Source organism: Myotis davidii, unplaced genomic scaffold (genome assembly GCF_000327345.1).
Source record: "Myotis davidii unplaced genomic scaffold, ASM32734v1 scaffold847, whole genome shotgun sequence".
In the NCBI taxonomy this organism is placed as follows: Eukaryota; Metazoa; Chordata; class Mammalia; order Chiroptera; family Vespertilionidae; genus Myotis; species Myotis davidii.
The window spans coordinates 43810-56524 of NW_006298049.1; the positions used below are offsets into that span (position 1 = coordinate 43810).

General features: G+C 39.0%; 2 protein-coding genes across 9 annotated transcripts in view; both read right to left on the minus strand.

Annotated features, from left to right (window-relative positions):
* VCPKMT (valosin containing protein lysine methyltransferase) overlaps nt 1-2979 on the minus strand; it is an 11414-nt gene extending 8435 nt beyond the window's left edge. For 2 of the 3 annotated variants that reach the window (XM_006773758.2, XM_006773756.2), the window contains exons 1-4: nt 2138-2979; nt 1933-2043; nt 1691-1763; nt 700-819 (exon numbers count right to left, since the gene is read on the minus strand). In XM_006773758.2, coding sequence (XP_006773821.1) covers nt 700-819; nt 1691-1763; nt 1933-2043; nt 2138-2403 — 570 coding nt within the window. In that variant the 5' untranslated portion in view covers nt 2404-2979. The remainder of the gene's footprint in view (nt 1-699; nt 820-1690; nt 1764-1932; nt 2044-2137) is intronic. The other variant, XM_006773757.2, reaches the window with a different exon arrangement.
* Nucleotides 2980-3058: 79 nt separating this feature from the next.
* The window catches only part of SOS2 (SOS Ras/Rho guanine nucleotide exchange factor 2), an 86070-nt gene continuing 76413 nt past the window's right edge, over nt 3059-12715 (minus strand). For 3 of the 6 annotated variants that reach the window (XM_015570486.1, XM_015570487.1, XM_015570488.1), the window contains 4 exons: nt 9952-10213; nt 9374-9415; nt 5872-5981; nt 3455-4752 (listed from right to left, as the gene is read on the minus strand). In XM_015570486.1, coding sequence (XP_015425972.1) covers nt 4243-4752; nt 5872-5981; nt 9374-9415; nt 9952-10213 — 924 coding nt within the window. In that variant the 3' untranslated portion in view covers nt 3455-4242. Of the gene's footprint in view, nt 4753-5871; nt 5982-9373; nt 9416-9951; nt 10214-12715 lie in introns of all 6 variants that reach the window. The other 3 variants (XM_015570489.1, XM_006773754.2, XM_006773755.2) reach the window with 2 other exon arrangements.

The following is a 12715-nucleotide window of genomic DNA, read 5'->3' on the forward strand; positions in this document are numbered from 1 at the left end:
GATGATTTCTCAACAGAAACTCTGCAGGCCAGAAGGGAGTGGCAAGAGATATTCAAAGTGATGAATGCCAAGAACCTACAACCAAGATTACTTAACCAGCAAAGCTATCATTCAGAATTGAAGGGCAGATAAAGAGCTTCACAGATAAGGAAAAGCTAAAGGAATTCATCACCACCAAACCAGTATTACATGAAATGCTGAAAGGTATCCTTTAAGAAGAGGAAGAAGAAGAAAAAGGTAAAGATACAAATTATGAACAACAAATATGCATCTATCAACAAGTGAATCTAAGAATCAAGTGAATAAATAATCTGATGAACAGAATGAACTGGTGATTATAATAGAATCAGGGACATAGAAAGGGAGTGGACTGACTATTCTTGGCCAGGGAGGGGTGTGGGAGATGCGGGAAAAGTCTGGACAAAAATCGTGCACCTATGGATGAGGACAGTGGGTGGGGAGTGAGGGCGGAGGGTGGGGTGGGAACAGGAAGGAGGGGAGTTATGGGGGGAAAAAAGAGGAACAAATGTAATAATCTGAACAATAAAGATTTACATATATATATAAAAGAATCCTCCTTGGGTTCATACAACCAGAATGTTTTCCTGACTCAAAATTACCATAATCTACTTACACACAGTCATACACAGGCTCCCTGAAGGGTAATCACTACAAAGATAGATATAGTAGAGTACCCACCTCAAAATATTTTTTCTCGATTTCTGGATTTTTCCCCATTGTTCGCTGTTCGTAACAACATATAATACAAGTCTCAGATCCACTGAGATCTTTTAGAGTTTTCAACAGCGGCTCCAAAGACTGTTCAAAAAAGAATAAAATTTTTGTTTATAAAAATTTTTATATTTTTACTGTGAAAGGGGGGGGTAAGGAAGGTGGAGGGGTAATTATCTCTCACCTACAATTTACCCATCTTTGAATCAATCCAACGAAGTACAAGTAGTTAAGACTCTAACTAATGATTAGTAAACTCTTTTTTTTAGTAAACTCCTCTTAACCGCTGTATTGACTTCATTTTCCAAAAGAAGGATTCAAGTAACTGCATTTTCAAGATCCCATGGGAAAACAAATGGAACTGACTTCTCTTAAAAATTTATTTAACTTGGGATTTAAATAATCAACCATTTACCACAAAAAAATGTAATTAACTTGGGATTTAAATAATCAACAATTTACCACAAAAGTCCGACCTAACCTGAACGTAAGTTGGCTAAATGTTCATTATTTTTAAAAAATGATGTCTATAATTTGCACACAAATTGATAATTTTTAGAAATCATTCTATGAGTCTAATAAATCTTGCCACAGAACAATGAATTCCTTACAATGCAATTTAATTCTGTGTCTTGCTTAATATGTTCACTAGGAACAGCTAAGTGAAAAAAAATAATAAAGAATCTTTGATTCAAATGGAAAAATCCTTTTAAAACTTTACAGAAGCCTCTAGTAAAATGTGCGTAACACTTTTCTCAACATGATTCACAGGTGCATATGATAATCAGGCCTATATGATAATCAGTATTCCCTGGTGACCTTAATTTCCCTTTACTGTGTCATTAACTATAGGACAAAAATCCTGAATTCTATATCCTAAAATGTGAAGAGATGTGTGCTCTAGAATTTAGAAAATATGGTACATCTTCTAAACAGACTTCTCTTATTGAATATTTACCTCTTCGTAGTATATGCAGTCGGCCATCAGTATGTAGTCTGGCGGAGAAGGAAAGTCTTCTATTTCTTCCCCCCTTAAAAATGCCAATCCAATATTTTAACTGTTGCTTTAATAATTAAAAACATTCTTGTTTGAAAAACAAGACCCGGAAGATCCCCTTTCTATTAGCCATGCTTTTAGCAAAACGCAATTTAAAGCAAACTACAAATCGTTATTAAAACAAGCCGAAAGGCCATACAAACCATTTCAGTACCTTGGCTTGAACAGAACCAGTGACAAGATGCTTGTTCATATTAATATTCATCTTCAGCAAGTCTTGCAATTCCTCAAGATCGGTGACTACAACATCTGCCCTATAAAATAACGTCGACTGAGACGTAGGCACACGGATGCGAAGCCAGTAATCAGTTTCCCACATCAAGCGGTGCCCCTCCCGCCAGCGCTTACCCGAGGGTCGCGGCCATGAGCCCCACGGCCCCGGTGCCGGCGCCCAGCTCCAGCACCGACCGCCGGCGCAGCGCGTGGGCCCCGTCGCCGGCGAACCCGGGCGTCTCCAGGTATTTAGAAAGAACAATGGCAGCGTCCCACACCACGCAGCCCACGCCGCCGGAGCCATACTGCTGCAGTCGTAACGCCGTGCCATCTCTCTTCTCCAAAACTCGCACAAAGTTTCCCAACGGGTCCTCTGCTGCGGACTCCAGAGCAGCCTCCATGGCTGCCCGGCAACAGAATGCGGCGCACGAACTGACGTCACGCCCACGCGCATCCCCCTGAGGCCCCGCCTCCCGAGGGGCCCCGCGCCTCCTAGTGGCGGAGTTGGAGCCTCTACCAGCAAAAGCACAAAGCCCGGAAGACAGCGTTACCTGGGCGTGGCCCAGCGCTGGGCCTCCAATTTCCCCTGCATCTTGGACGGGGAAGTTGCCTCACTCCCCTAAATTACAAGTCTGGTTTAATGAAGAGGCAGCTTAAATCACTTTTCCAGACAGACAGAGTAATATAATCTGCTCTTTAAAAAACAAAGTCAACCTCAGAATGTTTTTAGCTGATTGGAGATTAACTCACACCGTAATTACTGGCCTTAAATCCATCCCACCAAGGATGGCTATAATCCTGCTTATTAAGAATTGCCAACATGCTCCTAATTTTTCATCTGAATTCATAAATATTACTAGAAGCTTGCTGATTACGTTTAGCAGTAAAGACAATTACCCTCTAAAATTTACATCACTTAAATGCTTTGGGATTATGTAACTGAAGCTATCCATAACCCTTTGAAAATAATGCGCATATAAATATTTCTATAAAACTGAACAATCTCCCCCCTTGTTACTTATACTGAAAACACATATTTTAAAAGTCTTTTAAAAATTAAGACTGGGGTGATTTATTAATCTTGTTAAGCACTCTGATACAAAGCATATAAAAGGCCACAGACCAGTAAATAAACAATGTGGCTTTGGCTACCTTACAACTGCTGCTACACCACTATCAGCAAAACACACTTTTTCATCACTTTTAAGGAAGGAGTCCAAATAGCAAATAAAAATTTTACTCACTTCTCTGATTAAAAAGTTTAATAAAGCTTTAAGTATTTGCTGGTTTAAATATTACCAATCTAAAAAAAATATTTAAAAAATTTTAGTTAACACAAGATTTATAGAGAAAGTTACTAGGTTTTGAAGGCAAGGCAGTTGGTTCCTATGCCATAAGAAACTTTTCCTTTGAATTTATCAATTAGTAAAGTAGCAGATTGTATTATACACCTCAAGTCACTTAAATTTATATTGTTATTAGCATCTTTAAATATACAATATAAACAAAACTGTACATACATGGCATATTAACTTTGTTTTCCAAAATAATAGGCAATTCAATAGCTAAAGACACCATAGTTTGCAAAAACAAAAGGCACATCTGAAAAAATACATGCCCTTTTCTCCTCTTTGATGGGGTTAGGTAGTCTTTTTGTTTACATTTTGGCTAAATAATAGACACAGTGCATTCTATTCTTTTCATTCTATTTTTCATTTTTGTCTTTAGCAGCAAATTCTGGCATTTAAGACATGGCATTAACAAGTTTAAGAACAATGGGTGTTATTCACAATTCTCCAAAATGTAAAAACTAGAAGATGGTCAAACAAGTTAAACAACCAGTAACACCATACACCTCCTATATTTGTGTAAATTTATTGCCTTAAAAAGGCAGCTATTATTCAAATCTGAAAAGTTCCACAAATGCACTATCCCTTTTCAGTGCAATCAGTCACTTTAAACCATATTTTACAGAGACTACAGTGCAAATATAAATTCTTTATACTGGCCTTTTGGCAGCACTGAGGATCCAAGACAAGGCAATGCTACTGATCACCTGAGGATAATGACGAAGGACTTTTGTATTTTTATTTTTCCGATTTTAAAAGCTTATTTGATCAGTAGCATTTTTAAGAGCATTATTTGTAAAAAGTACTAAAATACTATGCCTTTTTTTAATAAATTAAAAAAAACACCTTTACAAATATCATTCCAGTGTCAATGACTACATATGGCTAAGGTCATTGAGGAGTTTCTGCATTTTCTAGTAAAGGCAGTCTATACAATGGGGGGTGTGAAAGCTCCCGTTTGTAAGTCTTTGGTGGCAGTTTTGGTAGGTGAGGGCTTGAATTCTGCCTTGGTGGAACAGGGGGAGCTTGAGGATGAGCAAGATTATTGTGACTAGAACTGAGCATGTAGCATCGACGTGGTACCCTTGGAGAGGGTGTGCTAGGAGGAGTGTTTGGTGAATTTGGACACGTGCTAACGTCTCTGAACCAGTCTGGATCTCTGTGAAGATGTCCCAGTGGAGGTGGCTGAAGATTAAATGGACAGTTTATAAAGTGTTCTGGAGGCCGAAGGGGAACTGGTGGAGGAGTATCAGGAAGAGGATCTCTCGGCGGTGGTGGAGGTGGACTATGCAGAGGCCCATCAAATGCACCCGTTGGAGCAGGAACTCTGGGTTTTACCTTTGGAGGAGGAGGTTGTCTTGGTGGAATAGCAGGGGGATCATCATCAGATTTCATATTTCCCTTTAAAAAAGGTAATTAAATTATATTTCTGTTCTCCTGAAAAATCTGGAAGAAAAAGTTATTAAAAGAATTGCCCTGGTTGGTGTGTTCAGTTGTTAGAGCATCAGCCAGCATGCTAAAGGGTCGAGGGTTCGATTCCCAGTCAAGGGCACGCACCTGGGCTGCAGGTTCAATCCTGGCCCTGATCAGGGCAGGTTCAGGAGGCAATCAATCAATGTGTCTCTGTCACATCAATGTTTCTCACTCTCCCCTCCCTCCCTCCCATCTTCCTAAAAAAATCAATGGAAAAAATATCCTCTAGTGAGGATTAACAATAACTGAATGAATGAATGAATGAATGAATGAATGAAAGAAAACTCCTATGTGTCAAGTTAAATCCAGGAGTTCAAAATAGGTTAATTTGATTCAGATTTATGACTAAATTACTCCCAGTTTAATTCAGGGCTCCAGTTTAATATTTTTATATATGAGATGTTTTAATTGAAATCTTAGAACATAATGCCATAGGTTATCTTGCTTTATATATACATTTCATAAACTTATGCATTTTTATAATAATAGACAAGTGATTAAAAAGTATATATAGTTTTGCAGATATGAAAGAACATGATGTTAAGAGGACTTAATATCCAGCTGCTGCTTTCTGGTCACCTACTTCTACTTTTCCCAGTAAGGCTTAGAGTCATGGTTTGAAAAGTATGATCCAGGGACCAGCAGTAACAGCAACAGTGGGGAACTTGTTAGAAATGCAAATTATTGAGCCCCACCCCAGACCTACAGAATCAGAAACTCTGGCAATCTGGTTTTTAACAAGCCTTCCAGGAGATTCTGATGCATCCTAAAGTTTAAAGAATGCTTTGAATATCAAAGTTATGTCCACCTCTACTAGTACAGGAGCAAAACTGTACTTCTGAGTATTTGTGAATCTGCCCAGTCTCTTTTTTAGAAAAAGTATTATGAGTAATTATTTAAAGTATTTTTCAAATAAAACAACCCAGATGTTTAAAAACCATAAAGGGTACCCAAATTTTAACTGACAGACTCTTTAGAAGAACAAACACTGTTTTAAAGATTTACAACTTTGAATGAGATGAGGCAAACCTAAGTCCTGTTGAGTACCTTGGAATTTGAAGCATCATGATCAAATTTTTTTCGAGGAGGAAGAGGAGGAGGAATCAGTGGCTCTTCACTTAGTTTATGTAAACTACCACACGAACTGAAGAAAGACTCTGTGGGTTAAAAAGATTAGTTTAACCACAATTCACAGTACATTCATTACATAAATTTAATTTCAATTTGTGATAACCTCTGCTATGGCATCTGTCAGACTGTATGGTAGCTGACAATAGGTTTATCTAACCTCTCCATTAAACTGTAAGCTTTCTGAGGGCAGTGTGTATTTATTTTTATATCCCTAGCACTTAGCACAATGGTACTACCTGGCACGTAGTAGGTACTATCTATATACATAAAGCCTAAGCAACTGTTATGACGGAACAACTGGAACACCCGGTTAACCAGTCATTATGATGCACACTGACCAACAGAGAGCAGATGCTTAATGCAGGAGATGCCTCCTGGTGGTCAGTGCACTCCCACAGGGGGAGCGCCGCTCAGCCAGAAGCCAGGCTCATGGCTGGCAAGCGCAGCTGTGGTGGCGGAAGCCTCTCTCAATTCCACAGCAGCACTACTGAGCAGTGGCAGCAGGCACAGTGGGCCAGGATGAGCATGAGCAGCACAGCACCTGGCCCTGGTTCCGGCTCCTCCCTGGCTGCCTGCCACTTGGTGCACTGCTATATCCCGCTAGCAATCTGGGACCCCTCAGGGGCCTCAACCGGCAGTCGGGGTCCCGGATTGCAAGAGGGTGCAGGCTGGGCTGAGGGACAATCCCTCCAGTGTATGAATTTCGTGCAACGGGCCTCTAGTAGCTAAATAAAAGCATACAATTTCATTAAGATTAAATAGAGATGTCGAATAGGTTACTGAATATCTGAGTCTAAAGGTCAAGAGAGAGATTCTGGGTAGAGAAAAAAATTGGGGAATTATCATCATATAGATGTCGAATAGGTCACTGAATATCTGAGTCTAAAGGTCAAGTGAGAGATTCTGGGTGGATGATATAAGGCTTAATGAGACAATCAAGTGAGAGAGAAGAAAAGAGGGCCAAGGACTGAATCTCAGAGCTTTCCCATGTTAATAGGTTAGGAAAATGAAGAGAAATCAGTGAGAGAGAGATTAAGGAGCTACAAGTAGAAAAACCAAGAGAGTGGATGAACAGTGTCATCTTCATGTATATTACTGCTTTCCCAAAGAGATGATATTTTTGTATAAACGAAGGCTGAGACTTTGTCTTTCTTAGTTGCCACGGAATCCATTGTACTTAGCAGAGTGACTGGTACAAAATGAGTACTCGATTTTCTGTTGAATGAGTAAGACCAAAGGGAGTGAACATTTTTATGATTTGATATGTTTTCAGATTTCTTTCCAGAAGGGTCAAATTAATAAACCAACTTATAAGGGTAATGTATGAAAGAACCTTTTAACATAGGCTTGCTCATATTTTGATCTGGATGGTTTATTCATGTCCATTGTTAATGGATTCTTGCTGTTTTTCTCATTGTGTGCGAGCACTTTTCACACTTATTATTTTATTTATTTCAAGGTTTATTTTAGGATATTCACAATTTTAGGAAGTTATTCTCAGTATTTCTAAATTAAATTTCCAACAATTTTCTTTATCATGTGAAAAATATATTTTACTACCATCCAAAATACTGGTGTTAGCCCTAGCTGGTTTGGCTCAGTGGATAGAACATTGGCCTCCAGAATGAAGGGTCCCCAGGTTCCATTCCAGTCAAGGGCATATGCCCGGGTTTCAGGCTCAATCCCCAGTAGGGGGCGTGCAAGAGGCAGCCAGTCAACGATGCTCTCTCATCATTGATGTTTCTATCTCTCCCTCCCTCTCCCTTCCTTTCTGAAATCAATAAAAATAAAAAAATAAAAAAGCAAATATTATAAAATGACATAGTGTTATGGACTGAATTGTATTCCCTCCCAAAATATGTGTTGAACTCTAACCCCAGTGCCTATAAATGTTGACTTTATTTTAAAATACGGTCTTTACATATATAATCAAGTTAGTATGAAAGCAGGTCCTAATCCAGTGTGACTGGTGTCTTTTATAAGAAGAAGAGAAGAGACAAAGAGACATATGGAGAAGATGGCCATGTGACAATAGACACAGAGACTGAAGCAATACATCTACAAATCAAAGGCTGCCAAGGATTGCCAGCAAATGCCAGAAGCTAGAAGAGGCCAGGAAAATTCTCCCCTACAGGTTTCTGAGGGAGCATGGCCCTGCCAACACCTTGATTTTTGGTTTTCTAGACTCTAGAATTGTGCTCTTTTAAGCCACTCGGTTGTGGTATATTATTATTACAGCAGCAATAGAAACTAATATACATAATAAAACATTTCTGCCACAGAACAAGGAAATTAATAAAATACAGAAACTTCAATTAAACCAGGAAACATCTGAATCCTGAAGCATCAGTGCATGAAGGTGGACTACAACGTATATGAAGGAGACCAATGGATAAGATGAAACCCATATGTCTATTGATATTGAGAAAAAACAGCAAATATGCCCCTAAGAACCAAGGGATCAAGAGTTAAAGGCATTTGGTACAATGGACTGCATGGGCATGAAAACAGAAGACTTGATTAAGTCTTTATAAGGGTCAATTAGAACTCCAACCCCATTCTCCACTTTGTGAGGCCAAGCAACTACCTCATACCACCTCTGGGACTTTTATTTTTCTGGAGGATCTAAAATTCAGACATGAAACACTAGTTTATGATAGGGAACGGCTGTTAATTTCAAGTGTTTTAGCATTATTTGCTTTTTAAAAAATTAAAATAAAGTTTTGGAATTAAACATTTAAAAGAATAAACTTACTTTTCTCAGAAGACAAGGGACTCTCTTGCTACTATCTAAATCATATACATTTTACTATGATAGAAGCAGAAGTCCTCCAGAATGGAAGATTTATTCCCAAAGATGCTATGTCCTTCCTGAGTTATTGTTTTAAATAAATGACCATAGAAAGAAAGGTGACATTTACATCATAAATTATGAAATTATTAGGAATAGCAGAATAGTGATTTACTCAAAATACTGCTTTAATAAGATCATGTGAAGAAATAAGTGATCATGGGCTAGCCTGAGAACCTAATAAACATTTAGTATATTATGCTTATGGGAAAGTGAATTGGAAGGGATGGGGAAGAGAAGAGGTAACTGATATGAAATCATTTTTCATTCCATGCCCAGTTATGCTCTACATAAGTTATATCATTTGATCCTTAACAAGCTTACAGATGCTACGTAACTTGTTCAATGGTCACACAGCTCCTAAAACATAGACTGCAAATTATGAAAACAAACTATAGTAAAGTTTAAATAGTACCCATTGTAAGCAAATATCCAATTTATTATAAGAATGTCACTCAAATATCAAATTTTTAAAATGCTGTTAAAGACCAAATACTCATATACAAATGTAATCAACTTAATTATTATCTTTATAATCATTTCATTAGAATCAACTAAAATTCTTACTTGAATGTGGCAAGAGAACTGGAGCAAAGATGCTATTGCTGCCTATGAGAATGAGAAAAATTAATTTGAAAAGAAAGATATGTATGATTTTTATTTTTTAATATGTCTGCACAAAGTAACATGCAATAATACACACAGAGTACAGAATTTTATCATCATCTTTTGCCATTTAAGTATTTTAAAGAAATGAACCCAAGACCCTGTACTTGGAATGCAGTTTTTTCTTTATCGGCATGTTTCCTCTCTATCACAGTCTTTTTTAAATTTCCTTCACAGAACTTATCTGCCTGTTTTCTTATTCACTGTCTATTGCTCTCTTTGGAGTAGTGGTGCTCAAAAGGTACTATATAAATGTTGAATGAATAAATTAGAAAATAATGTGCATAAACAATGCAGGAATGATGTTTTACTTCCTTGTGTTAATCACTGTTTTCACATTTCACTGTCACTTTCTATGCTAATAGAGTTTGAAAAGGATTCTATAGTTCTCTAATTAAAATGATGAGAATTACCTTAAACACAAGATTCCTTTTTTTTTTTTTTTTTTTTTTACCAAATAGTTTACATCAAATACATACCACAGGAACTGTTCAGATCCACATCTAAAAACACACTAAGGTCTGAAGAAGCAGATACTGGTGGAGTAGATGGTGTATTTGGAGAGGTTGGTGCTGACACTGTTGACTCAAGCTCAGTTTCAGCAATCCGACTAAAGCTTATTTTACATGGTTCTCTTTCTAATGGTGTTGGATGACCTCGTAAAGTGCCTGAGGTAGAGCCATGTCGGCCTGTATTAGGCCTTATTCCAGGAGATTTTAAAGAGAAAGTTGATTTCCTGGGCTAGGAAAAGCAAACATAATTATCATTACTAATTTGCATGTATTTTTATTTTTTACGAGTTAGTGCTACTTTATTAATTCTTAGCATCCTGTATAATAAAGAGGTAACATGCAAATTGACTGTCATGCCCTCACACAAGATGGCTGCCACCCTGTGGGCACAAGATGGCCGGCAGCGGAGGTCAGTTGGGGGCAACTGGGCCGGTAGGGGAGGGCTTAGGCATCGATCAGGCTGGCAGGGGAGTGGTTAGGCCTGTGGGTTGTGACCCCTGAAAATACATCCTTCATATCCGATATTTACATTATAATTCATAACAGTAGCAAAATTACAGTTATGAAGTAGCAACGAAAATAATTTTATGGTTGGGGGTCACCACAACATGAGGAACTGGGGCAAATGGGCTGGCAGGGGAGCAGTTAGGCATTAATCAGGCTGGTTGGGGAGTGGTTAAGGGGTGATCAGGCTGGCAGGAAGAAGTGGGGGTGAGCAGACAGGCAGGCAGGCGAGTGGTTGGGAGCCAGTAGTCCTGGATTGTGAGAGGGATGTCCGATTGCCGGTTTAGGCCCAATCCCTGTATAGTTATAAGGGTACAATAACGTCCCAACATTCTAGTAAAATACTTTGGATATATGACACGTAGACACAGACAACAGTGTGGTGATAGCCAGAGGGAAAGAAGGTTGGGGGGAGGTGAAAGTGGGCAAAGGGGGGAAAAATGGGGACAGAAAGACACTTTACTTTGGGTACTGGGTTCACAATACAGTACAGTATGTAGATAATGTTTTATTGAGTTGTACGCTTGAAACATGTAAAGTTTTGTTAACCAACTAGAGGCCCAGTGCACAAAATTCATGCACAGGTAAGGTCCCAAGGCCTGGCCGGCGATCAGGGCCAATCTGTGGGGCCCCTGCTGGCACCTGCCTTGCCGGCCTGGCGCCGCCCACTCACCGGCCCCACTGCCACTGCTGCCGGTTGCCAACCTCTGCGGGCAACCAGCGGGGTGATCGGGGGCGGGGGCCCATTGGCACCCGCCTTGGCTGGCCTGAGGCCTGTGGGCTGGGGGCAATGCCTGTGTTGAGCATCTGCCCCCGCCCCCTGGTCGTCAGTGCACGTCATAGCCCCAGTCATTACGCTGGTCCTTCAGCCATTTGGTCGATTTGCGTATTAGGCTTTTATTATATAGGATGTCATCCCAATAAATTCAATTTTTAAAAAAGAATACTTTGGGGTTTGATTGGCTTAATTTTAAGATGGACTTGAATATAAGTAAACCTCTTTTCATACTGCAGAAAAAAAATTCTTAAAAATCTGTGTGAATAACTTTTTACTCTCAAAACACTTCAGCCTTCAAGTCATTGATATCAATTTTACAAATATTTACTGTGGATATAATATATGCCACATGTTATGATAAGTGCTTCCGAAAAAAAGAAAAAAAGAGACCTTGCTTTTTTTTTCCTAAGAGTAAATGACCAACTTCTACAATGCCACTCTAAAGTCTTTAGAGAAACTGCTATCATTGTCCCACCACCTCAACCTGCTCTCTTTAAAAAATCCTCATAGTGAAATAAAAACACATGAAATTCAGATTCAGATAACTTGAATTAAAATCTCAACTATGTCAATATCTTAGCTATGCAGCTCTAAAAAAGTTATTTAAACTCTTTTGAGCCTCAGTTTTTATGTTGGTAAAGCTAGAGTAAGATGCATATCTGCTGTAGAAATGAGGTAATATGAAACTACAAGCGTACTGGTTGGCCCAAGTGTTTTTACTTCCTTTCACATCTTGCTTCACTTCTAGCTACTAAGAATTGGTCTTCCACTATTTTGATTGCCACTGTAAACCCAAGTAATAACTAGGAACTGTAGCAGCAAATTTTAACAAAAGAGGTGGGTTCTAGTGACAACCATGGTGCTCTAATGGCAGGAGTCATGGTCGAGCCAGAAGAACCATGATACACCTGCTTACTTCTCAGGTCTTTCCGTTTCCTGTTTCATCCAGCTACCTGTCATTTTAGGTTCTCACTTTCTCACAGCTTTCCCCCTTACATTAGAATGGATAAAAAGTGAACAGATAAGTAAGTGGTACTAAGATAAATGATAAACTAGATTTTATCAAAAGGTTAACATTTCCCCCCACAATATATGTAATTTTAGAAATAGTATACTACTGTAAAACAAAACATTAAAACTAGCTCTTCAAGCCCTGGCTGGGAGGCTCAGTCAGTTGGAGCATTGTCCCATACCCCAAAGGTTGTATGCTCCATCCCCAGTTGGGGTATGTATGAGGGCAACCAATCAATGTTTCTTCCTTCCTTCCTTCTTCCCTCCCTCCCACCCTTCTCTCTCTCTCTCTCTCTCCCCCCTCTCCCTCCTTCCTCCCTTCTTCTTCTCTCTCTCTCTTTCTCTCTCTCACTCTCTTTCTCTCTCTCTCTCTCTCTCTCTCTCTCTCCCCCTTTCCCCTCTCTGAAATCAATAAAAATATATTTTTTAGGAAAAGAA